Genomic DNA, 27,899 nt, shown 5'->3' with positions numbered 1-27,899 from the left:
TAAAATGTTTAATTCATAACAATTAATTGTCATACACATGTAGAATTATCACATAAACCACAACAGCTTGGTTCAGGAAAACTTTCAGCTGATACATATTTAATTTCTACAAGCAATGAGTAGTGAGGACAAGCTTTTTATATTATATCACTCATCACAATCATAGGTTTCTGCTTATACTGCCACATTGGTAGCAAGACAGTGTCTTCATACACTGACCTATCAAATTGTCATTAAGATAGACGGCATCTGCTGTAGTGGAAATATCAGTTACAAATATATTTTCAGTTATATAATCCTAAATTAAGTTTTTATTCTTTAAAGGTCTTTCCCTTCATTGGTAATACAGAGGTTTGCATTACATGTTATAATACAGACCCTTTGTTAGCTTTGGGTCTGGCAGTAAATCACAGTGGCTGGGACAAGGTGGACATACTTAGATTTAATGGTATCACATACTAAAAGGGTTCATAAAATAACAAGAAAGCTTGTAAGATGTGAAAACAACATTAAAACTTTGATCTTTCCAAAACAGAGAAAAAAAAATTGCATATAATCTAATGATTTTTAACATTGAGACTGATTGCTTTATTCATATTTTCTTTGTCAATTTTTGGAATGTAATAACATGGATTCTTCCCCTTATTTCAGTTCTAGTTATGAATTCTACTGAAGTTTAAACTCAAGGGTACATATACAGTAATCATGTAAAGTCTGAATTGAAGAGACACATTACCTACATGTATTTGAAGACTTGACATGTGCTAAAAACATGAGATATATTTTTGATTCATTGTTTATATCATATACATTAACTTTCAAGAAAACTGCCATAAATCAATTAGAATTCTCGAATACTTCATTTAATGCAGACAAATTCGCGAATACATGATTCTGTGGACCCTAGTCTAGAAATGACTATGAATTCATCATTGATGAGAGTGAGAGTGATCAGAGACATGGACTTCAAAAAACTTCCCATATAAGCAACTGATAGCTTTATATAGGTCGCCATTTTGTCTATGACAGTCATGCAACTATACCTGAAAAGTGATTCAGTCATGAGATACTGTAAATGGTATCTACGAGTACAGACTACTCTGTAGAAACGAATGCTCCACATGCTTTACGGCTTGGAGAGTTTTAGGAGTTGTTTTCAAAGTAAGATGAAAAGTACTTCAATAGGACAGACATATTGTGTAGCGTTTCATATTACCAGCATATTTATACTTATCATACAATTTTCCTATTTATATTGTAATTCAATAACATACTTCTTTTTCATGTTTTAAACTCTATGTTTAAAAGATAAGTTTGTGATAATATGAATTGGAATATATAAACTCACAGAAGTGTCTGTAAAAGCGAGTTGTGATAACAGCGGAATAACAAGGATGTCATGAAGAGTTTTGAACAAGCAATCATGAGGGATTGAGTTTGTCATTGGTTCTCCTCAAAAATTAATGTGAAAATAAATCCCACATGAAATGCAAGTGATTTACAGGTAAATAACAAACTTAATATTGTTAAAATTAACAAATATACTTAACATACATGTACACAGGTATCTTTTACTGTTGGAAAGAATTATTTGAAGATATTTTTTCCTCACCAACTAATTTACATTTAACACACAGTAACTATTGTACAAATTTTTGTCTAGTAGTTTTATTAATTACATTTCAAGTATGAAAGTTTTATCCTAATATAATCAAACTGAATTAATATTTTTTAACTTTGGCAAACAACATATCAACTTTACAGAAAACCTACCAGTCTGCAAGCAGCATTACAAATTATGCTTCTGGACGGATAAACATTATGTAAAACATATTTCCCGATTTTTTTTCAAGTATGTTTGCTCTTGAAACAATGAGTAAACTCCAAGTTAGACAAATAAGTGTTTATTTAATATCCTTTTTCAAACCCAGATTAACGACTTCAATCTGACAAAACATAAAGACAACACAAACATAAATCACTGGCATTTCTATAAAACGTGCATACTGTCAGATAAATATATTTACAAAATTGATAAATTCTATAATTGGAAATTAAGCATTAAAACACAAGAGTGGATGTTCTATCAAAAATGAGATTACATTTATTGGTATAAGAGATGCCGAAAAAAGGCACAAACTCAGTTCAGAAAGTTCCATACACATTTTAAATGACTTCAACATTTTATCACAAACATAATTTTGATATGAAATATGATAACATTCTTCAGATAAAGAATTTGTTGTACCTTAGATATTTCCATCAATACTCAGGTGACACCACACTTACTTAAGTAGATTCTTGAAACTGATTTTGAGGCAGTTCCTGAGAGTTTGAGTAAAAAACCTTTCAAAATTTATGTCTTCAAAAAAGTCAATCTTTATTACTTTTCAGACTCGCTGGCTCTGAGATGATGGATAAAAAAATCTTCCCATTCAGTTTAATTAGCTTTACCATCAACAACCAATAACTCTTGTCACTACCTCCTCTGTAAATAAAATCTGAGATGATATATGACTTGCTGATGGAGTTAAATGCAAGTTTCTCATGGCTGCCTCAGTAACACCTGACCGCATCTACTATGACGCCTCATCTCCAAATCGACAAAATTATAAGTAAATAACTTCCAACATGATTTTCCCATTATAAAGCATGCAGAGATAATGATGTCACTTGGAAATTTCCATGATGAAGTGCATATGAAATGGCATGGAAAACATAAGTAAAATGAATATCACAGAAATACCAAGGGAGACAACTCTTAAGATCCTGATTAACAGTAACAAGACAAATGACCACTAATGAATACACATGCTGTAATTACATCATCATACAGGTTTCCACTTTTTGTTCTCCAGTTTGTAACAGTGAGGTTTTCCATCTTTAAACACTGTCTTGAGAGGCTCCGGATGCTCCTTAATCTGTAGTAGTGCTGCACGTACATGGTCTTCAAAGTAAGGAGGTTCCTGTTCAGGTGATGTTGACAGGTGCTACAAATATTACATCAGTATCAGTTAATAATTTTGAAATGTTGTTACAAAGCTTGTAATATGGAAAAAAAGAAAAAAAACAAAAACAAAAAAAAGCCTATGGTATGTGTCCAGTAATTGGTTTTTTAAGAATTCATATTTTAGATATCTATTCTTTTTCCCCTTAAATTCAGCATATTATTGCTCTATCAACAATAAAGTGTGATGAAATAATTCTTCCAAAGAATATGCTATCAAATTATAAAAAATTGATACAACTTATCATTTTTATGAAATCAATATTTAAAAAAAAAAGTTGGTTATCTCCCCTACGTCAATATACTTTTACCAGTTTTGCTTGTGATAATTTGTTTGTTATCTGGTATGAGGTGAAGTAGAGCAGTTTTGATAATTCAATGTTTATGTACCAACAATGTTTCATTAAGTACCTCTCTGATAAAGCTTTTTGGAAGTCCACATAGAAGGTCAATTTCATCCATAGTTGAATAGTTAAAGGGACCAATGGTGAGCGTGTTACTTTTCGGGTCATAAATATTGAGAACCTGGAAACCATCAATAGATAAGATATTCAGATTGCATACAATGATATCCCAGATAACATTTTAAAATCAAAATCTAACATCTGCCTACATCAAAAGTGTAACACACTAACTTAAAGTTTTCTTTCATCCATGGAAACAAGATTTTTCGGGTGTCACACAAAAGCCCTCACCAAGCAGAAATATGCAACTTTTTTTTATGTTATTGGTATTGAATTTCCTTAATTGTGTCAGATAGTGGATGACCAAGTCTGGTAATCAAAGTTGGGCCAAATTTCAATTATCATTAATTATCAAACTTCAATTCAATTTTCACATCCAGAACTGAATAAAAGAGTAAATATTGGTAACTTCCTGAAATTTTCTCATGTAAAGACTCTTAAAAAAATACATTGATGGGTACCAAGTGAAAATTAACAACATAAGTTATGAAAGAAACATAAAAAGTTGCATAATTTAGTGTCTGTATATTCTTTTTTTACCTGTTTTTTAAATTTTTTTTTTCAGGTAGATTTTTCTAGGGTCAATATATCCGAACTTTTCTCTGCAAACAACTCTCTTGACAACATTTTACAAATGAAAATCTGAAGTAAATATCTAGCTATCTTACGTCTTCAGATCCTGTAAAGTGTCGAGCACTTCTCAGTGGCTGGTCAGGACCATGGTCAGCAAAGCTCGCTTTAGATATCTCCCCAGTTTTAATATCTATAGCTGTAAACAATTATACAGTCAATTATCAAAAGATACATAACCCATCATAAGAATTCAGAATGAAGGATCTGACAAGTGTTGGAAAGATAAGACTGCTAAATAAATTTATTGTAACAATTAGTTATTTGACAATTCATTACAAATCTACCACAAGTTTTCCCTCAAAAGGAAGAAATACAGAATATTCAGCAAAAAATCGAAGGCATTTTTTGAACTAATGCATGTACTTATATCCTTTTAGTGAAAGTATTTGATCAAACAAGAGATCCAGTGAGATCTTGGAGCCCACCATTGTTTGATCTTTATTTATTCTTTAAAAGTTGGGTACTTTCCTTTTTTCACTCCTCCTTCTGCTCTTAATTATTTAAAATTTTTAAATTCCTCTAAGATGGTCACCAACAGGCAATTTTGTTTTTCTGATCAGTCCAAAAATCAAAATTGTAGAAATAGGGAGTAAGGAAAACCTAGGTATGAATTTGAAAAAAATTCAACAAGTATTTGTCAAGAATTAGCATGAACAAATTTCCACAGTCAAAATACAAGATGGCCACCATTCTGCCAATTTGCTTTTCTGATCAGTCCTATAATCAAATGTACACAAGTAGAGACCAAAGGGAACCTACATATGAAAGATCCATTCAATACTTCTCAAGAAATAGCAATAATAATCTTTCATATGGAATTAGAGAAAGATCCATCCAGTTACAGCTCAAGAATAACAATAACAAACTTTCATTGTCAAAATCCAAGATCGCCAACAGTTCATTTTTTTGATCAGTCCAAATATCAAAAGAGCAATTAGGGACCAACAGGAACCTTTGTATGAAGTTTGATAAAGATCCATGCAGTACCTCTTCAGAAGTAGCATAAGCAAGAATAGTTTAAGGAACGATGACAGACGAATGATGGACCAAGGACATGCCGATTTCTGAGGATAGTGGGCTAAAAATATTTATAAAACATGTTTATCAGTGTTATCAATAATATGTAGAAAAAAATCATGAAGATTTGAGCAACAATGGTGTAGAGGTTGTCAAGCTTGAGGTGTTAGATTTTCCCTATATTTGAGGATGGAATGAAATTGCAAAAGACACAGACTTAGAAAATAAAACTTAAAAGGGAAACCCTTACATTCTTTCTGCTTGACCTTTTGGTCAAGATGCAAAATGTTTGAACTATCAAATAAAGAAACATTTGCAATATTCCAAAGTAAAACAAAAGTAAAGAATATGCTGTAGTTACTTACCAATGCCATAGATATTGGGAAAAGGCAAATTTTTCTTCCGGATATTATTCATGTCTACAAGGAACAAGAATGATAAATATGAATACTCCTTCAATTTTAGTACATTGTATTTTCTAAAGACTAAAACTTTCATTGAAGTATTAATTTTTTAAAGTTTAAACATTGGACTACATAATGAAAGAAGCAATAACACTATGATATGTTACAATGTAGGTTTGGTAGAAGTGAGGGTCGGGCAAAGGGAAGGATAGCTGACAAAAGCAAACAAAAGGCCTTAAGACATGAAGTGTTGAACTGAGTAATGAAGCAATAGGTGAGAAAAGCTCTTGAAATAATACATCATATGAGTGAGAGAGCAGCAGGGATTCAGTCCATGTTGCACTATTGTGTGATTAGGCTTATCTCTTGCCAGCAATCTCAAATGGTTACACTGTACAACAGCAGATTTGGTGTGTTTAGGGATAAAAAGGTATGTGAATAGATCCAGGTGTCAATCACGGCAGTATGTGTGCAGATCTACAGGCTTATACATGTTCAGCATTACATCACATAACAACACATAAACCAATTCCTAAAGCTGAGTTATACGTTTATAGCAGACATTTCACAATCCTAGATATAAATACCTGTGATACAGCAGGTTTCCAAAAAGATGTCATCCTCAATGTCATGGAATGCCTCTGTAACAGAAAGAATATATCAGGATAGTTCTCATAGACAATCCCATACACTGGTGTTCAAGTCAATTATTTGTAACAAGGTCACTGAAGGTTAGCATTACTAGATCTTCATCTATACATGCTTCATGCCAAATATTACTTCACTGTTACTAAAAAGTATTAAGACATTTGACCCCTGTGACTCTGAAAGTGGATCAGGGTCATTCATTTGAACAAACATGCTTGCCTCTCATCCAGCATACTACACACCCAATATCAGTACACTGGTCCTCTTGGTTATTGAAAAGAAGATGTTTGTGAGCTAATAATTAACAATCCCCTAATTACACCAGTGTTATCTGCATCATGAGGGAGTGTAATAACAAGATATTAGTTTATATGATGATAGCTCAGTGCAGCTCACCGAGTGTTTTTATGGACAGCTCAGCTGAAACACCTCTCTCATCACAGAAACCTCCGATCAAATGGAGCTCCAGTCTGCAATATATGCAAAATAATCATCGTCACTATAATGTCATATTGTAGTAAATATTGAAGTGTTTATATACTAGGCTTTTCCCACTCATATGGGAATGGGCCTTTTTATCTCATTTTGGGAAAAAATGATTAATTAGGAAGGATATTTTAAGAATAAATTTTCTCTTTGAGGAATTTGGAAATATTATGAAATAAATTCAATGAGCCTTGCACTTGTAGGTTCTAGATATAAACCTAGTTTGAAACCTCATGAGAGTTTGTCCGTGTATTACTGCACGCTTACTTCAAATATCAACCAATGTTTTATTTGAATTATAACAAATACATTTATCATATTTCATCTTGTTAATTTGTACAAACATCTACCAAAAGTTTGTGACACATGCCAGTATCTGTGGTCACACTTTGATATTTGAATGTATTACAAATAATATCACATAACATTAGTATTTAAACACACTGCTGAACAGTCTGAAATATCTGCTATCAGAATATTACATATTATATCGAATTATATCTTCAGGATTTGCTACCTGGTTTTACCTTTTTATGTTATTGAGGCACTTAAAAAAATTAATAACACGATAATTAATCCCAAGATATAGAGACTTGTTACCATAGTTGTCATTACTTACTGTCATACCATTATACACTCTGGGAGAGATTGAAATAGTAGTTTACCTTCCACTGCTGTCTGGGAACTCTTTCACAAGCCTCAACATTTCCTTGGCTGCCTTCTGTACACCTGAGCCATCAAAATGAGCAAGGCATACAGCTCCAGACCCTGCAATAACCATGAAATTTTTACCAGATTGATATAATTTCTCTTACTCAATACATTCCTTGGTCAAAGAACTTATATTGCCTATATGAAATTGAATTTCATTTGCATAATTTATAGAGCATTTTCTTTTTATTGTACAAGTGCATGTACAGTGCCTATGGCACAGACCTTTAGACATTAGTACCTGTTGCATTATCAGGGTGGCTGGCATGGGGAGTTGAAAACCCAAAATCCCTGTGATGAGATTAGTTCTGTGGTGGCAGTATAGCTAAGGATCCAAGGATAAAGAACTACAGTGTATGATGATGGTATTCGATACTTCCAATTGAGAAAAGAAAGTGAGACTAGAAGTGGACAACACTACCACTGCTTATGTACATCAATGTACAAGAAATCCTTTGTCTTCTTGTATGGTTTGAAGACAGAGATGTTTGCCCTTGTGTGGTATAAAGACAGAGGTGTCTGCCCTTGTGTGGTTTGAAGACAGAGATGTTTGCCCTTGTGTGGTATAAAGACAGAGGTGTTTGCCCTTGTGTGGTATAAAGACAGAGGTGTCTGTCCTTGTGTGGTATAAAGACAAGAGGTGTCTGCCCTTGTGTGGTATAAAGACAAGAGGTGTTTGCCCTCATGTGATATAAAGACGAAGGTGTTTGCCCTCATGCGATATAAAGACAGAGGTGTTTGCCCTTATGTGGTATGAAGACAGAAGTGTTTGCCCTTATGTGGTATGAAGACAGAAGTGTTTGCCCTTATGTGGTATGAAGACAGAGGTGTTTGTCCTTATGTGGTATGAAGACAGAGGTGTTTGTCCTTATGTGGTATGAAGACAGAGGTGTTTGTCCTTATGTGGTATGAAGACAGAAGTGTTTGCCCTTATGTGGTATGAAGACAGAAGTGTTTGCCCTTATGTGGTATGAAGACAGAGGTGTTTGTCCTTATGTGGTATGAAGACAGAGGTGTTTGTCCTTATGTGGTATGAAGACAGAAGTGTTTGCCCTTATGTGGTATGAAGACAGAAGTGTTTGCCCTTATGTGGTATGAAGACAGAGGTGTTTGTCCTTATGTGGTATGAAGACAGAGGTGTTTGTCCTTATGTGGTATGAAGACAGAGGTGTTTGTCCTTATGTGGTATGAAGACAGAGGTGTTTGCCCTCATGCGATATAAAGACAGAGGTGTTTGCCCTTATGTGATATGAAGACAGAGGTGTTTGCAGCTCAATAGTATGCTGTTGGTTGTCTTTTGTTTTTTACCTCGTTCTTATTTAAGAACATGACAACTTACTTGCTTAGACTGACCAAGATTAAATATGCCAAAATTGCTGATATAGCAGAAGATGCTTTCTCTTCCATTATACTCCATCTTATTGTCCTTGTACATTTTCAAAAGGTAAATCTTTTTCTTGTTTTATTTAACCCTTATTTCATCAATTTTTAATTTGAATTACATGTAAAATTTCGATTTTATTGAGATATTCATTTTTTCAAATCCAACATGCTGAAACATGTAAATTAAGGATTATATTTAGGAACACTGGATTTAGAAGGTTTTTCACTATCTATTAGTTGAACTCGAGTACTAGCTACCTTCATAAGTTACTACCTATTACAAAATAGATTTGATAATCCAATATCTAACTTCCTGACATAAAACATCTAGATATCTCAACAAACATTTAATAAAAGACCAAAAGTTACTGTACCTGTATGGCGTAGAACAACAATGTGGCATGTTGTGGCATCCTCTGTTCCTAGAATGTTGAACACTCCTGCAATTCAAGACAAAAATGATAATTAAGGTATACTTTCATGTATTTAGTCATAGAGCAATAAGTTAAAATGTGATGTAATTGGCTGCCCTCAAACAACAAACTTAATTTCTTGAATGAATCAGTTATCAGGGCAGCTTGAGTGAGGAAATTCCCTACTTTCATAATGACCTTCACAGCAGTTATTTACCAAGTATGTTCTTTGATATCACAATTGGTCATATCACATTAAGTGTAACTGTAATTATTAAAGGTTGTCAGTTCAGCAAGAAATTAAATTGTGAAAAACATTTTCTGCATCTTGAAAATAAAATCAATAAACTGATTATAGTCTGTTGAAAAATAAATTTCTTGAGGTAAAACTAATTAAATAAGAAAAATTGAAAACAGTTATTCAAGCACAAAATCATGGCGTATTTAATGAATCTTATGGCAAAAATATGATAGGAAATATGTAAATATTCTGTTTAACGAAGGTTTTTTTGGTTAGCGTATACAACAGAAGACAATTAAGGCTTTTAATGCCAGAAAGACAAAAGAAAAAGTAACCAACCATCCTCGGGAGAAGTGACTGCCATCTCTCGCTGACCAACATATAAAACCCCTTCATCCTGTGAATGCATCTTACAGGACTGACAGCACAGTCGTTTGGACGAGCTCTGGCAATGGCAAAAGTGATTATTTATATAATTGTAGACGTTGTCATGTAAATTATGATGGCAATGATAAGGCCAACGATATGTATGTTCACAAATCAGATGGCAACAGTGAGGGCAAATATATGTATGTTCTAAAATCTGATGGTAATGGTGAGGGCAAATACATGAATGTTTACAAATCTGATGGCAACAGTGAGGGCAAATACATGTATGTTCACAAATCTGATGGTGACTGTGAGGACAAATACATGTATGTTCACAAATCTGATGGCAACAGTAAGGGCAAATACACGTATGTTCACAAATATGATGGCAACAGTGAGGGCAAATATATGTATGTTCTAAAATGTGATGGTAATGGTGAGGGCAAATACATGTATGTTCACAAATCCGATGGCAACAGTGAGGGCAAATACATTTAAGTTCACAAATCTGATGGTAATGATAGTGCAAATACATATATGTTCACAAATCTGATGGTAATGGTGAGGGCAAATACATGTATGTTCACAAATCTGATGGTAATGGTGAGGGAAAATACATGTATATGTATGATCATATATCAATTTGGTGGCAAGGTGAGGACAACTACCAGTGCATGTATAAACATGTTTCTGATGGAAATGGTGAGGGCATCTACTTGTATAGTCACAATTCTGATGGCAACATTAAAGGTAGTTGATGTAAAAAATGTTGAAGTCTAAGTCTACATTTTGTCAGAAATATATCAACAATACAAAGTAAATGGAATGTGATACTTGCTACATGTGCTATGTTAATACAAACTACAGATGACAAACCAGCGCTGTAAATGTGATCTCAATCACCAGATCATGATTTCAATTAGAACCACAAACAACACACAAGTCATATATCTACATTCTTCAAAATAAATCATAGTTTTATCTTTGTTTTTATAATGAAGAAATGTGAGGCCACGTTGTTTTGTACCCGACACTCTAGACTTTATCTGTCCATCTGTGACTTGGGACAATGACCTTTAATCCTGGTAAGGTGTGCTGACATCTGTGCAGCACCTTATACCTACCACAGATCACAGAGATCAAATAACCACCCATTGTTATAGGTGTTGACAAGTTACAGAGGAAAATGTTTATTTTCCAAACACAAGTGATTGTTTATCTTCAGATTTAGAGCACACAGACATGTTGATGTCTTTTTTAAAACCCAGTTGTTATATCTACTTTAAATATGACAGTTGTTCAAATACTTGTATACTCCCACACATATATGAACAATAGTGATTTCTGCAACATATGTACATGCAATGTGTTACAGACACAAGGTTTAAAATATTTATCATATGTGTCTCATAAATGTTCAATGCAAACAAGGCAGAGTGCCATGCTACTCTGTATATCAATGAGATTGCTCCTAAATTTGCCATGAGTTCTGGCCCTTTTGTTTGTGTAAGACCTGTTAATAAAAATCACGAATATAAAACCCTAAGTATTATGTCATTGTAATACATTTGTACTTTACGGGTATACCAAAATATGACCTACATAAATCTATGTGTTATGATAAGTGGATTCTAAAGGCTCAAGTTTCCCTATCCTAAGTACAAATACAATTAGATGAATCATTAGATAGAATACGTGTAAGAATACGTGTGGATATACTTTACGATTTAATCTCTGCCAGTGGTCATCTGATATGGTTTGGTATACACGTACAGAACTAGGCTTAAGTCCCACCTCACACACAGGTCATAATGTACAGTCAGGAATATCATTGACTAATCTACAGTAAATGGCTTTATAAAAAAACAGATAAACAATGAACACTCAGTCAAAATGTATCTTCTTTACTGATTTCCACAACTACTATTTACTGAAAATTATTGGTGTTATATAATACAATACATATGATATATTTTATCATTATGTACAAACATTTGAATCAAGATATTATGTACATGGATCTATTGCTGTAAATTAACACATCATTTTCAGAATTTAGTTTTCAACCTATGAAGATCTTAAATATTAAATCATGGATGGCAGTTATAACTGTATAGATAGATATATAGATAATTTGGTAAGATTACAATTAAGTTATTTTACAACAGCACAGTGTAGAATATTACGAAAGTGCCATAGAACGGACAGGATAAAAATTGAATTGATTTTACAATTCAGTATTGAATTTGTTCAATTGTTTTTCTGAGATACAAATGAATCATTTTAACGAGTCTTTGGTATCAATTTGAAAACAATGAATTAAATAAATTGTTAAACAAAACAAAACTTTCACTGAAATTGGGAATAAAACAGAATGATGGTGGATTACAATTATTTTCAAAAGTGATTAGATCACAGCAAATGATGTAATTACCTTTAGTACGAAACAACTTCATCAGATATCAAGCTTTACAAGGGACTAGAGTATGTATCATTAAACTTCATCAGATATCAAGCTTTACAAGGGACTAGAGTATGTATCATTAAACTTCATCAGATATCAAGCTTTACAAGGGACTAGAGTATGTATCATTAAACTTCATCAGATATCAAGCTTTACAAGGGACTAGAGTATGTATCATTAAACTTCATCAGATATCAAGCTTTACAAGGGACTAGAGTATGTATCATTAAACTTCATCAGATATCAAGCTTTACAAGGGACTAGAGTATGTGTCATTAAACTTCATCAGATATCAAGCTTTACAAGGGACTAGAGTATGTCTCATTAAACTTCATCAGATATCAAGCTTTACAAGGGACTAGAGTATGTATCATTACTAGGTTACATTCTGATTTACTCATATAAGCCATATAACATGTAAAGCATTAGCAATGATTTTCCTTCCAGACAACTTTCATCAAAACTGAATGGAACTTGAGCAAGTTACTTTATAACAAATTTAATTTAGAATAAAAAAAATTGAATGACCAGTGAGTTGAAATTACAAGTTTATTGCCATCCATTATAATAGGTATGGAAACTGTGTAATAGGAGCTATAATCCTTATCATATATTCAACAGTCCACTTGAGTCCAGTATTGACACATTTAATTCTATTTCAATAAACTGCTATATCCCTGGAGATTTCAGCACCCTATCACTATAGTATATATATCTCTCTGTGTTATCACCAATGTCGTTCATAGACAGGTCCACACTTTTATAACAGATAATTACAGAATCAATGTTTGGAACCCAAGTGAAAGCTATCTGGAAGTCTCTATACCTGTAATGATAGTCAGTGTATCTACCTGACCCCAGTACTTACACGGATGGTATATATATATAAACACACATTAGAGGAGAACGTGAGAGTACTAAATACTTGGAGACTTACCGTATTTACCCAACAATAAGCTATGTCTGGTAAGAATTTGTATGCTAGCTGCGTGCATTAAATGACACCGGGTAAGATTTGAATGCTGCCTCCCTGCATTAAATGACACTGGGTAAGAATTTGTATGCTGGCCCTCCAGATAAATTGACACTGGGTAAGAATTTGTATGCTAGCTGTGTGCATTAAATGACACTGGGTAAGATTTGAATGCTACCTCCCTGCATTAAATGACACTGGGTAAGAATTTGTATGCTGGCCCTCCAGATAAATTGACACTGGGTAAGAATTTGTATGCTGCCCCCTGGATTAATTGACTCTGGGTAAGATTTTAATGCAGGCTCCCCTGGATTAATTGACTCTAGGAAAGATGTTAATGCTGGCTCCCTGGATTAATTGACACAGGGTAAGAATTTGTATGCTGGCCACCTTAGATTAATTGACACTGGGTAAGAATTTGTATGCTGGCCCCCTTGGATTAATTGACACTGGGTAAGAATTTGTATGCTGGCTCCCCTGGATTAATTGACACTGGGTAAGAACTTGTATGCTGGCCCCCTTGGATTAATTGACACTGGGTAAGAATTTGTATGCTGGCCACCTTAGATTTATTGACACTGGGTAAGAATTTGTATGCTGGCCCCCTTGGATTGATTGATTTTTTATGGACCCCTGGGCTTATGGCTTGATAAATACAGTATACCACATGCAGTAGTGTACTCTGTATTTTTATAATTGTAACAAATATGTTTAGTATTATTAGCATTTATTATATCAAAGACATTTACCAACTTTTAATACAGCAAATTAAGTGCTATCCACTTTTAATCCAGCTCTAAGTTTTTAATACTGTATACTCCTTGACAGGAACAGGAATTCCTAGACAGGTATACTAAACTCTAAGTACATGTCTATAAGTATATCCATACTAGACTTCTAGACAAGTATACTCCTAAACAGGTGTTTTACTCCTGGTATGTATACTCCTTCTCCTAGACATATATATTCCTGGATCGGCAATTGACTCCTAGACAGGTAGTAGGCTCCTATTCCAAGATAGGTAGTTGACTCCCCTGCATTGTATAATCCTGTACTTGACTCCTAGACAAGTACTGGACTTCTAGGTAGGTAGTAGACTCCTAGGCAGATAGTAGACTTATAGACAGATTCTAGACTCCTAGGCAGGTTTACTTTTTGACAGGTGCTTGACTCCTAGCAGATAGTAGACTCATAGACAGCTTCTAGACTCCTTGACAATTATACTCTTAGACAGGTGCTTGACTCCTAGGTAGGTAGGAGACTCATAGGCAGGTAGTAAACTCAAAGACAGCTTCTAGACTCCTTGACAATTATACTCATAGACAGGTGCTTGACTCCTAGGTAGGTAGTACACACCTAAACTGGTACTAGACTCCTAAACAGGTTTACTCTTTGACAAGTACTTGACTGTCAGGTAGGTCCGTGAAACAGAGACCTAGACAAGTTTACTCCAAAACAGGTACTTGACTCCCATGCATGTACATGTACTAGAGCTGGTAGTAGACACCTAGACAGGTACTAAACTCTAAGACAGGTATAATCTTTGACTGGTGCTTGACTTCCAGGTAGATACATGAACTAGAGTCCTAAACAGCTACACTCCTGTTTGTAAGAACTTGTCTCCAAAACAGGTACGAAACATCTAAACAGGTACTCGACTTGCATTGGAGAAATTCAATATGGTTTCTGAACATAACACTGTACCTAATATTCTGGGTAAATATACCTAAGCAGTAAGGAAATTACTTTCTCACATATATTTCAACAAAAGATTGAATACTAAATAGAAATCATTTGATACCTGCCTGCCATAAAGGAATGTTACAATGAAGATTGTATACTACAGATGTGGTCCCTAAAACACTACTCTCTGGACCCTGACTTTCATTCTGACAGTGCTACAGATGTGGTCCCCAAAGCACTACTCTCTGGACCCTGACTTTCATTCTGACAGTGCTACAGATGTGGTCCCCAAAGCACTACTCTCTGGACCCTGACTTTCATTCTGACAGTGCTACAGATGTGGTCCCCAAAGCACTACTCTCTGGACCCTGACTTTCATTCTGACAGTGCTACAGATGTGGTCCCCAAAGCACTACTCTCTGGACCCTGACTTTCATCAGATGTCATTCTGACACTGCTATAGATGTGGTCCCCAAAGCACTACTCTCTGGACCCTGACTTTCATCAGATGTCATTCTGACACTGCTATAGATGTGGTCCCCAAAGCACTACTCTCTGGACCCTGACTTTCATTCTGACAGTGCTACAGATGTGGTCCCCAAAGCACTACTCTCTGGACCCTGACTTTCATCAGATGTCATTCTGACAGTGCTACAGATGTGGTCCCCAAAGCGCTACTCTCTGGACCCTGACTTTCATTCTGACAGTGCTACAGATGTGGTCCCCAAAGCACTACTCTCTGGACTCTCAGTGCTACAGATGTGGTCCCCAAAGCACTACTCTCTGACTTTCATTCTGACAGTGCTACAGATGTGGTCCCCAAAGCACTACTCTCTGGACCCTGACTTTCATCAGATGTCATTCTGACACTGCTATAGATGTGGTCCCCAAAGCACTACTCTCTGGACCCTGACTTTCATCAGATGTCATTCTGACAGTGCTATATCCAGTATGATGTTAGTCCTGCTGCTTTACCAAGATTTATGAAGACATTCATTAACCTTCCAAAACATTACTTAATGATGTACAAGCTTGCTCATTAAATAAGCTGGTAAACCTATACAGTTGACCTTGGTTGGAATCTACTTTCAGCCATATATGTAAGGTCTGTAAACTTAAAGCTCTTCTGTTCAAGTTCATCTTCACCATTCTCCTCCCATGGTACTGCCAGTTCCACTTCGATGATAATCTTTGACTGCATTTATTTCAGTGCCATGTCTTGGCAGAGTGTTGTGTCTATAATACTTGGGAATACAAGCTTCCCATCCAGGTCCACTTGCAGTTCTCACTTCTTCCTGTGGCTGGTCTCCTCACCTCAGATGTCTCACCATATCTCAAATCTTCCACTGCCTTACTTTCATATTTACACTTTTCTTCCTCTTCAAGGTCTGCCATTTAATTCACTCAGGACCTTGTTGTGACACCATCTTTATCTCCCATGCAGCAATGCTACCTCCTGATAGTATGTGTGACATTGCCTCTCATGTTCCACTCAGCTTATAAATGGCAGAAAGTAGATGGCAGTGTGTTATAAATTCTTGTTCTCAGTGAAAAATGTATTGATTTATTGATACTTCACAATATCGTTCAACCATGACAGTTTCCAATCAATGATTCACAATATCGTTCAACCATGACAGTTTCTACTTGGGTACTTTCTACTTCAACCATGCTCCTTGTTTGGCTAGGAGCAACATCAATTGTAGCAATTCTAGTTTCAGGAAAGAAACCCCAGATTGATTAGAAAACATAACAATAACTTCTAGACCGTGTATAGAAATTCATGCGATATGCTTCACTGATAACTTACCTAATGAAAGTGACACAGTGGTAGTCATTGAAAAGTAAGATATACATTAATGATACTATACTATACAGATAATATGCAGTTCTAAAACTTAAAATACAAAATATAAACATCAGATTTTGGCTTTTGAATCACTTCAAAATCACTGACACAATTTTTAGAATAACAAATGCTAGTAAATGTAATTATGACAAAGTTACAAAGTCTCTTAGCATGTGCTGGATGAAATCTGCTCTTAAGCTAACTGGGCTTTAAAGTTTAAATAATGGAGTCCTTGGAATGATTGCTCAATTGCTGGTTACTTGACAGGTCATCAATTTTTTTTATAGAAATATCTAAAAATAAGAAAAAGTTGATTGCAACCTTCCTGTCTATGGAAGGTCAATTTGAACTCCTCTCAAATAGATTTATTGAAGAATCACACAAGTTTTGAACTTGAGTGAATCACAAAGTGAGAAATTAACATGAACTAAATATATCACTCAGATGTACAAACATTGTGTATACTGTTAGTACAGCCACAATGATAAACATGAAGCTAGGATCAATGTTGTACCTGTATAAAGGCTTACTATAAGGTCCCTTAAAATTGCTTACCTTAAAATCATAACGGTCAAAGAATTCTTGGAGAGATTTTGGAACATGTCCAATAGAAAGTCCATTAATAAACAGAGGCATGTTGTCACATCCCCCAGCACAGGTGTTCAGGCTGAAATACACAATAGATTTCACTATTGATTACCTTATCTGGGGTTAAACAGGGACAAATATATAACATCTTTTCTATACAATGTACAGGTAATACAAAAATCTAAAATCCTTACTGTGGCCTTGCAATATGTGTATGTTTGGTGAACTGACCAGGTTTCAATAGACAAAACACCTCATCTAATCATGAAAGAAACTGATTCTAATTGGTAGTAATTATGTATATAAGTAAGCTTTCTGTATACATTTTAAGCATTGAAACTTGTCAGATCAAATCCTTGAGTATTCCGATATCTGGGCACATCCATCATATACTTGTCATCACTTGTAGATGAAAATTCCAATCCTCTCAATTTACAACGATTCTAAACCTGCATATTTGGATGTTTATTCTGACATCATATTTGGCCTACAATTTATTGGATTTGTCAGTGTGTCAGACTCGACAGGTTTTAGTCTGTAGACATAAACTGACATGTATAGAATCTGATACTGTAATCTAAGGAGACAACATAGTTCTATAAGAACTCTACTGGTACAGTCTAAGTACAGTACCTCAAAAACAACATTACACATCTATGTATTTGAGTGCATGCCAAAATTTTTCACCTTTTAAGCAAACACTGAATCACGGTTACAATAAAAATATTTCAGTACATACCAGGGCAAATTATTCCATAACACAAAATTTAACATTTAAAACTAGAACATGATTTTATCTACAAGCATATTTTATTAAACCCATTAAATCTAAAACAGGCCTTTCTTCTGCAGCCATTTAAACTGCACTTCACTTACATAATTTATAGCACCATAACCAATCAAACCATAAATGTACTGTATAATAAAATAACCTGATATTCACACTATTGTCCAGTCTGAGATGACAAGATTTCTGATATACAGCGATATATCAGTACTATATTCTATATTTCTACAAATCTATTCAGGTATATAATTATAACTATCTTGTCTGTAATCATATCGCTATGAAGAGTAAAACTGAACTAGTCATAGACAGCTGTACTAGGTAATCATACTGAAACCGAGTTGTATTCATAGAAATTTTTTCAATTCTCATTCATTCAAAAATTTTCATCTCATTTTATCATACCAGAAATAAACAAGACATTGATAAGGGTATATTGACATGTAATACTATATGCAGTCTTTAGAAATACCCTTTGACATTAATGGCTGAGGGTATTATTCTACGAGTCATTATAGTACATTATTATTACAGTTCCTCTATTCATTTTGTGAACAATATATCTATACAATACACATCCATTTAAGTTGTCAGAATATAGTACAATGTACTTTGACAGGCACGCTTGTAGTTTGTGGAATATCAACAACATTGATTTGAAAGCTCACACAATTGTAGATGTCTTCAGGTATTTTAAGCTACTTTACTGCTTGGGCTTTTCAAGACATTAAAAAAAGAAATATAATTTATACAGTGAATATTCATCATCATATGATTAAATGTGAAGGAGAAAAATATGAAATATAGTAAGTTCAACCCAAATGAAATATACCAGATTCAATCCAATACACACCCTTACTGGGAACTCAGTGAAATACTGTTTTATGTTGTATGATATTGTTGTGTATGAAAATCTCAAGTTTCTTGGTCTGTTTTACCTGCATGTATTGATCTGCAGGTAGAATCACGATATGCCTGAACAGTTTAATGAAAATCAATTTGTTATCATTTCATCATAATTGAATGTTTACCTGCATGGCTTATCCTGTTCATCAATATTAGATATGACAAGTATTGATTGTGAAGGAAATTTTGTAATTATCCAAATCGTAGGATGTTGTTTCATCATTCTACAATCTTAACCTAGACTGAATCAGAGATCAATTTGGGTTACATGGGTTTATAACAGAATAACTATGGTTGGTTACAATATGCTGAACAAATTAGCTAATTCACATTGCTGACTTTAATGAAATTCTAAACTACATTGTTGCATCATAGTAATGGATAGGTGATACAGGTAAGTTTGTTGTGTTCTGCAAATAGTTACACTTTGACCCTTAATAATTCTGAACACAAGAACAATACTAAAAGGCATATACATAACATAATATTTATACTATGTATATAACATGTATCAATACATGCACAGTGTATATATACATACATTGCATACCTTAATGATACACATAAATCTTTCTCAATTTTTCAAAATATGCTCCATTTTCTCAAGACATAAAACAGCCTCAATGACTGGCATAGTCACACCATCTCTTGTGCAGCATTATGGAAAAGGAGCAGGTTTTAGCTTCTCATTAATCAAATTCTTCAATTAAGTCTACTTTAGGTGCTTTACATAAGTAATAAAAACTGAATTTTATGATTTTTCCACTTTATGTTTATATAATGTCCAATTCTCCAGTTTCTCTTTATTTTCTTATCATTTCTTCATACAAAGGTTGGCTCCCCCAACGGCAGAGCTCAAACATATGTGGAAGGACGAGTAAGACGAAGCTTATCTCACCAAATGACATGAAGCTGTCCTTCAATAATAAGACAGGAAAATGGAAGGTAACTACATGTATATTTTATCATCTCTGGCCTCTTCATTCCGTCAAAGGACAAGGCTTTAACTAGAAAAGTATGGGGCATTTTTGTCACATTTTGAAAAAGAAAATTGGTGAATTGGGAAGTGATGAATGACTAAAATGTGAAATAATTTCAATTGGATATGAGGCCTATTGTCAGACCAAATATGCCCTGAGAAGTAGCACCAAACAAGAGAAATGAAAATACTGATGCAGATTGGGAGGAATGGGCTCTATTAAATGCGAGTTAAGAACCAAGATGAATGTCACAGGATCGCAATAGGGAGATCAATTTCTTTTTAAGAAAGTAAGCTACTTATATTTGCAATTCTGAATATGTGTTAATTGCACTGCACACCTTCCTCATCCTGTTCGATGTTTTTACCGCATCCTAAAGCTTTCTTTACAGCATGCACTAATTTCACAATTTTACTAAAAAAACAGTACTGCAATCTTATTAAGGCATTTAAAAAAATGTTATGTAAAGATTGATATATACTTACATTACAGTAGAATGACAGTAGTAATGCTGTTGGAGTTTAGCTTGACACGCCCTGTAACATAACAACAAGTACTTTATACACCAAAAATCCCAAACATATGCTAGTCAAATACCATGCATAGTAGTTAATTCAACAAATTCCACGACAAAGTCACATAACATTTAAATTGCACCTTTAAGTAAGAAAATTCCAGATTCTAACTAAGCAGTAAGAAAATGTCAATACTTCAATGTAAATGACAATTGACATACCTTTGACAGGTACAAATAAGGTTCCAGTTACAGAGCACTCTAAGATATACATGTAAGTACTGTACAGGTGTATATATCTACTACACATACCCGTGGCTGGCTACCGTACACATTTAAATGTCTTATCTTTGCCACCATTTACAACCACATACCTGTTCCAATCAGTTGATTGATTGATTTAAAACTAGGCCCAGTGGTGGCAGGCTTTGAAGCGACAAGCTATATGCTGATCAGGATTAAAGCTATTTATCAGCTAACATAACAAAACTACTATCAATTTCACAAGAGAAATTAGCATATTGGTAATGATATGTAAAAAGCATATTACTATATTTATACATCCACAGATATTCCAAATGAATAATAACAATAAAAATTAATTAAAAACAACTATTGTAAGTAACATTTTCTTCTTATTATTATTTCTTTAATTAATTCATCTTTGATCTCTATTTTGTTCTGGTAACACTGTCTATTTTTGATACCTACTGAAATATTTAATTGGGTAATTTCATAGGAAGCTATTTGCATGAAAATTAATAATATGATGTGACACACCCACCTGTTACAGAGACCTTCAGTGTGTAGAATCTTGCTATTACAGAACAGAAAACAATATTTGTGCTTTCCTTCCACACTCAACTGATCTATAAAAACCAACACGAATTAAATTGGCAGCCTTCCTAAGTTTGTATTTAACCCAATCCTTATCATTGTAAATGAAGTACTGTATATATTTAAGGTCTTTATAATTCTATACCTTTTAGTGAAATGATTTTACTAAATTTCAGCCTCTAGATATCCAGACTTCAAACTTAGCTTATTTAGACACCGACAATTACTGAAGTCAACATGTTTTGATAATGAACTGTCCTTACTAAAATACATATGCATATTATATTCTAACCTATATACATGCTGGTTGATATATCACCAATATTGTCCATTGATATCGCCAGCCACTTCTGTTACATACAATTTCTGTACAAACATGCATAGAAAACTATTATTACAACTGCAGAAGTACTGAAGTGTCATTTTCAGTGCCATGATTGCATTCCTTTGTATTTTAGTTGAAAGAAAAAAATCTGATAGCAGTTTCCTGTTTGAACACTTGGCCTTTAGGACCTATAATGCTCACCTGGTTTAGTTTGCTGAAATTGATTTATTTTGACTAAGTGAAAAGAAAGTATTTAAAACACTTATATCTAATTCCAAAAGGGGCTTAGGTATACTCTTCGTAAAATAAAAACTGAGTTCTCTTTACCAAGGATGTCTTCAGTTTCAACATCAGAAGGATTTGAAAGACTTTGCTCTCTTTTCACTATCTAGCCCTGCTCTTCCCACCCCAGTGGCCCTGAACCCATTGTTCAAACAAAATTGATCCTTCACCCAAGTATGTCTCAAACCAAATTGGGACAGAATCTAGGCATTCCTACATAAGAAGAATGATTTTAAAGAATTTATCCTTTTCCCCCTACTGGGTCCTATCCCTCCCACCCTATAAGATTTATTCTTCTTCACCCAATCATGCTTCCAGGCCAAATTGGGACAACATCCACTTATTCCTACAGAAGAAGAAGGACTTCAAAGAATTTGGCCTATTTCCCCTAATGGGCCCTGCTCCTCCCACCCTAAAGGCCCAAACCTAAAGTTTATGCAAAACTGATTCCTCTTCATCAAAGAATGCTACAGACCAAATATGGGCAAAATCCTTTCATTCCTACAGGAGGAGCAAGATTTTAAGGAATTTGCTCTATTTCCCATATTGGGCCTGACCCTCTGGCCCAAGGAGGTTCAAACATATTGTTTATACAAAACTGATTTCCATTTACCCAATCATGCTTCAGACCGACTTCAAAGATTATTCTGCAATTCTTTAAGAAAAAGATTATATTTTAAAGAAATTGATAGTTTCCACATTGTGACCTGCCCAGCTGGCTCCAGGGGTCCCAGACCTTCACCTAAGCATGCTTCAGACCTAATCTGGCACCTAAAGGCCGAAACCCAGTGTTTATACAAAACTGTTTTCACTTCATGCAAGCATGCTTCAAACGAATTTTGGACAATATCCAACAAATCCTGAAGAATAAAAATGATTTTAAAGACATTGATAGATTTTCCCTCTTGAGCCCTGTCCCTCTGGCCCCTGGGGGCCGATTTCCCTTCACCCAAGAATGCTTCGGACCAAATTTGGACAATATCTCGTGAAGAACAAGGTAGATTTTAAAGAAAGTGATAAATTTTCCCTATTAGGCCTTGCACCCCCAGGCCCCAAATCTCAGACCCATCATTTATACAAAATTGGTTCCTCTTCCCCAAAGGATGCTTAAGACCCAATTTAATAAAAAAAAAATACCTATTAATCATTCATGACTAGTTGCAATTTATAGGAAAAATTGATAGATGATAGATGGACAAACAGACGACGGACAGATGACGGATGCTGGACAACGAACACTGTGGTATCCCTATAGCTCATTTTGCCTTTTGGGCCAGGTTAGCTAGGTCAGAGTTGGTGAAATATAAATTGATACCAATTCACTATCACACATATTGGGGAACATGAAATGGTAGAGTATGATAAAACATTCTTCATTCTTTTTAGTTAATTTCTAAGCTCCTGTTAGATGACTGCAAAAATATATTTGATCTATGCATTACACTCATATGTATCGACATAAAAGAAAACATATTCCATGCTGACAGCATTACATGCATTGATTCATATAAGTTTTACAACTTAACTTACATTGCCAGGTCAAGAATTTATAGAATGGCTCAAAGTTATGCTTATAGTTTTGTTGAGTATATTATTAGAAAACAAAAAATTCATGTTGGAGGATCTTTATATTTAGTTCTCATGAAACTAAGACAGCAGTAACATAAAATAATGAAGTTATAATATTGAAGAGAGTTTGAAAAGCTTTGACTTTTCCTGGACGAATCACTGCAGTGTAGTCATATTTCAATGATTGGGGTGAAAACTTCGATATTTTTCACAGGTGAGCAGAAATGACTTCCTGATATCATATATAGTTTCACAGTTAAAATATAAATCTTCAAATAATTGTTCAGAACGCAGGAAAATACAACATGTGTAAAACATAATCTGATCTAGATTGGCCAGCATCAATGCATTGCATTAATTAACCAGTTTCCTCCCATCTTGCTGATTGTATTTGTACAATCTCTAAAAGAGCTGACATTCCTTATTACTCATGGTAAAAAGGTCTTTTTTCACAGTAAATACTGTTATCTGATTTGTTCAAAATCAGTGGAAATACAAAATCTTATCTTTTCAAAATAAAACTTTATATTTTACTACCAAAAACAAAATCATTAAGGTAGAAGAACTAGGCATACAATAAATGTGAAAAGAAACCAAATGTAAGAGTGACTTCCAGAAGCACAACAGCCACAACACTATGAGCCAAGCCAAAAATTGACAACAATATATATAAAACAGATTACACATGTACATATTAGATGAATGGAAGTATTTTTAAAACATTTGTTTCTAACAAATTAAGTTTATGGCACAATCTATCTAAGGTGAGCATAAACTCATTTATAGAACATTTACCTGTAACCCTTGAAAAGACAGCTGTGAAAATTTACTGATGACAATGCAAATAATGCAAAGATAGATAACTCTTACAGAAAAATCAGGAAGCTGAGGGATCTCTCTCATATTATAAACTCATGTACAAGTTTCCTGGTTTTTCAATAATATTTTTGTGGTTTTAAATCAGTGACAGATTTAGATTTGTAAAAGTAATCTTATAAGTAGAAATTGGACTGCCTATGGAGTTGTCAAATGATCTAATATATATCTATAAGTTAAGCTGTACTGTACAGTCCTGAATAAAATAAAAAAAGAAGTGGTATCCATCTGAAAAATATGCAATAATCAATTTACTAAAAACTTCGAACTCTTGTTTAGCAAGCTAAGCTACCTGAGTTCTAAGCTAGATCATGGATAAAGGTGGACACTAATTCTGTCATTCAATGCCAATTATACTTTCGAATTATAATATGCTTAAAATGAAAACATAACAGCACCTACATGGACAGTACTGTACAGCATTGTACATTATTTTAAAGTTAAACATAATGAAGTTGTACTGCACATTAAAATTAAGAAAAATAATTAAACACATAAAGCACATTCAGTTTTTTTTATGAAAGGAAAAATAGCGGATAGATATCCAGAACCCTTCTGATTAATATATATTTATATCTATGTCCAAGTCAGCCATAGCTCGATTCGAGAGGGTCCTACATGTCTGCCAAATGAAACTTTTGTTACTCCTGCAGGGTGTGTGTAACACAAAACTGGCCATTCTGCACAAGGGTTGGTTTGTAGTTTTAATATCTTAAAATCACATCAGGAAACGAGATGATCATTCTAATTAACAAGAGGCCCATGGGCCTTAACAGTCATCTGATTATAAAGACCTATGTATGAAAGAGGAATAAATAGGTCTAAAATAAATTGCTTAACTCTTCTACAGTTTACATAGAAGACATTGTTGGTTCATCAAGACATTTTCTACAAATTTGAAAACATATTCTTTTTACATGCACTACACGATCGCCATTACTGCAGATGTATTGCTTGCTGAAAAAGCAAGCTACAGGCCCAATATCAAGACCTTTGGCCTTTCCTTCATTAAGAAGTTGCTTAAGCATGGCAACACTTTTAACCCCTGTGACTTTGAAAGTTAGTCCAATATCAGCACCCTGGGCCTTTTGGTTATTGAGAAGCAGTCATTCAAATATTTTAACATATTTGATACCTGTGATCTTGAAAGTGGGTCAATGTCATTCATGTTAACAAAGTTGGTAGCCCTACATCCTAGCATGCTACAGGCCAAATAACATCATCCTGAGCCTTTCAGTAATTGAGAGGAAGTGCTTAAGCATTTCAACACATTTGACACCTGTGACCTTTGAAAGTTGGCCCAATATCAGCAACCTCATCCTTTAAGTTATTGAGAAGAGGTCATTTAAACATGTTTCATACCTCATGAAATAATTGCCTACCCTTCCTGCTGAACCAGGCCAGGCCTAAGCTTGTTGAAATCCACTCAGGCAGAAAGGAGAACTAGGGTTCATCACCTCCACCTTTGTGGCCCTGTCCCTCGACTCCTAGGGGTCAAATCAAAATTCTGAATTTAAGAAATGATTACCCTCATCTAATGATGCATCAGACCAAATTTGGTTGAAATCTATCCAGTTATGTAAGAGGAGAAGAGTTTAAAAAAAAGTTTACACACAATGCACAATGCAGAATTGCTCCAGGATATCAGAATCTTCTACATACAATTCCATTTTGGTATACAATATGCTAAAGACGAAGAAACAATTACAACTCTGCCACAACAACCCCTGTAAACCAATTTAACTAAAAAAGTACATGGAATTTGTTACCCAGTAAAGTTCCAGCATTGAAAGCATTTATAGATGAAGTAAAACAGATATCCCAACAATGCACCATACTTAAAAAAATAACCTTGGTGTGACAGGTAGTTCAATTACTATTAACTTAGGAAAGTGTCTTATCATTTTCTGTGTCAGTACGCGTTAGTCAACTATGTTGGGAAGTTCCTGTTACACGTGTCGTGTCAGGGTGGTGGTGTCATCGTCCATATTTGGTGTTGTTTTCGTCCTGTATGTAAATTAGGGTGTAAGGAGTCGTGAAAAAGCATGCAATGGTGAGTGGAGTATGGCAGTGAAATAATAAAAACCCTTTTACACAGCGTGTAAGACGCACTATAGCCAGGACCGTCGTATATACGGACGTATCCTCTGGGGTCCATTTACATATGCCCGCATGATAGTACAAAATGTGTACAGAATGAAGCACTTTACCAGACCGACGGGGTTTTGGAAGGTAAATATTATAATCTACGTTTCAATTACTTTCATTCGCGGAATTGGACTTGACATGTATACAGTAAATTAAAACGTACATGTTACATAACATATCACCATGTCATAGTACTATCCAGCTATTTGTGTATTTTTTTCAGGGGTTTCATGCTATAGCTGTTCACGGGAAGGCCCAATAAAAGAATGGCAGGCAATTTCGTTGTTGTTATACTTGACCTGTGACATTGGGATGGGAGAACAGAAGGCCTTGCAGGGCTTAAAACAAAACACCAGTATTGTGATCAAACCAGCGGACAAAGGCTCCGCAGTGGTCTTCATGAACACAGATGGTTACATTGATTAGGCCAATTACAAGTTATCAAATGAGACATTCTATTGCAAAGTTGGTCATGCTTCGATGTTAGAATATGCTCAAAATGTTGATGCTACCATCAACAGGATAATTGAAAATGGGGGTATAGATACAGATATAGCAGAATTTTATAAATTTTTTATGATAAATTTTCTTTTTCTCAATCAAACAATTCTTATTTAGAGTATGGCTGATATGTACCAGTATATTACTTTCCTCGGAGTGTGACATGCAATTGTTTTCGATGCTATCGCACATATACCCTCAGTGTCTACAGTGCAAAACGTACCAAAATTTATATAAAACATTTTTGATACTTTATTTCATTTCAGTAATAATAACCATAATTTTAGTATGCATATCTCCCACTAATTCCCATTCATTTGTATATAATATAAACAAAAAAAAAAATCAAGTTTTTACATCATCGCTCTCGATTTAACTTTATTTGTTTTTATAATGTAATTTATGTAATATTTGTGTTTTATTCGTAAAGGGGCTTGCATCGTTTGATAATTCGTTATTATTACTTCATTGATCATATATATGGTCTTTATGATATACCAGACGATGTCTTGCTGCACGAGCACCTGTATATTGAACGTAAACAACATAAGCTAAAATCCAGTCCCCTGCATGATACAGGTGCCTGTGTTTGCTGTTACTGCACGTTACATCAGGAGCTTGATGTACTCAGTCAGCTAATTTTCATTTTCAAAACAATGGCATTTTTCAATAACTAAACTGATTTATGATCATATATACTACATCATAAGTTAAATTAGCAAAACGATTACTGTAAAGGCCGAGACTTTCAACTGGGGCAGGGCACATTCAATTCAGTCCGCCATCCGCTTTACAGTTTAGTAGTAACTAATAATTTCCGGTATAAATGCACTAAAACACT

General features: G+C 34.4%; 1 protein-coding gene across 2 annotated transcripts; it reads right to left on the bottom strand.

Moving 5' to 3' along the window:
• On the bottom strand, positions 1-27,849 carry LOC132546884 (protein N-terminal asparagine amidohydrolase-like). Of its 2 annotated transcripts, none has more exons than XM_060210612.1 (12): positions 27,790-27,849; positions 20,492-20,542; positions 17,301-17,412; positions 9,747-9,852; positions 9,128-9,193; positions 7,325-7,427; positions 6,570-6,643; positions 6,113-6,166; positions 5,487-5,540; positions 4,140-4,240; positions 3,419-3,532; positions 1-2,990 (listed from the first exon to the last, which is right to left on the bottom strand). In XM_060210612.1, exons 3-12 carry the CDS (start codon positions 17,379-17,381, stop codon positions 2,829-2,831), a joined length of 915 nt encoding a protein of 304 aa, XP_060066595.1. In that variant the 5' UTR covers positions 17,382-17,412; positions 20,492-20,542; positions 27,790-27,849; the 3' UTR covers positions 1-2,828. The 2 variants fall into 2 exon arrangements, with proteins under 2 accessions (XP_060066595.1, XP_060066594.1); XM_060210611.1 differs by lacking the exon at positions 27,790-27,849 and adding an exon at positions 25,772-25,843.
• Between the last annotated feature and the right edge of the window lie 50 nt (positions 27,850-27,899).

Source organism: Ylistrum balloti, unplaced genomic scaffold, assembly GCF_031769215.1.
Source record: "Ylistrum balloti isolate Yb309-2 unplaced genomic scaffold, AGI_CSIRO_Ybal_v1 Utg369920, whole genome shotgun sequence".
NCBI lineage: Eukaryota > Metazoa > Mollusca > Bivalvia > Pectinida > Pectinidae > Ylistrum > Ylistrum balloti.
The sequence above is the reverse complement of the archived record's forward strand: the minus strand, read 5'-3'. Positions and strand labels throughout refer to the sequence as shown.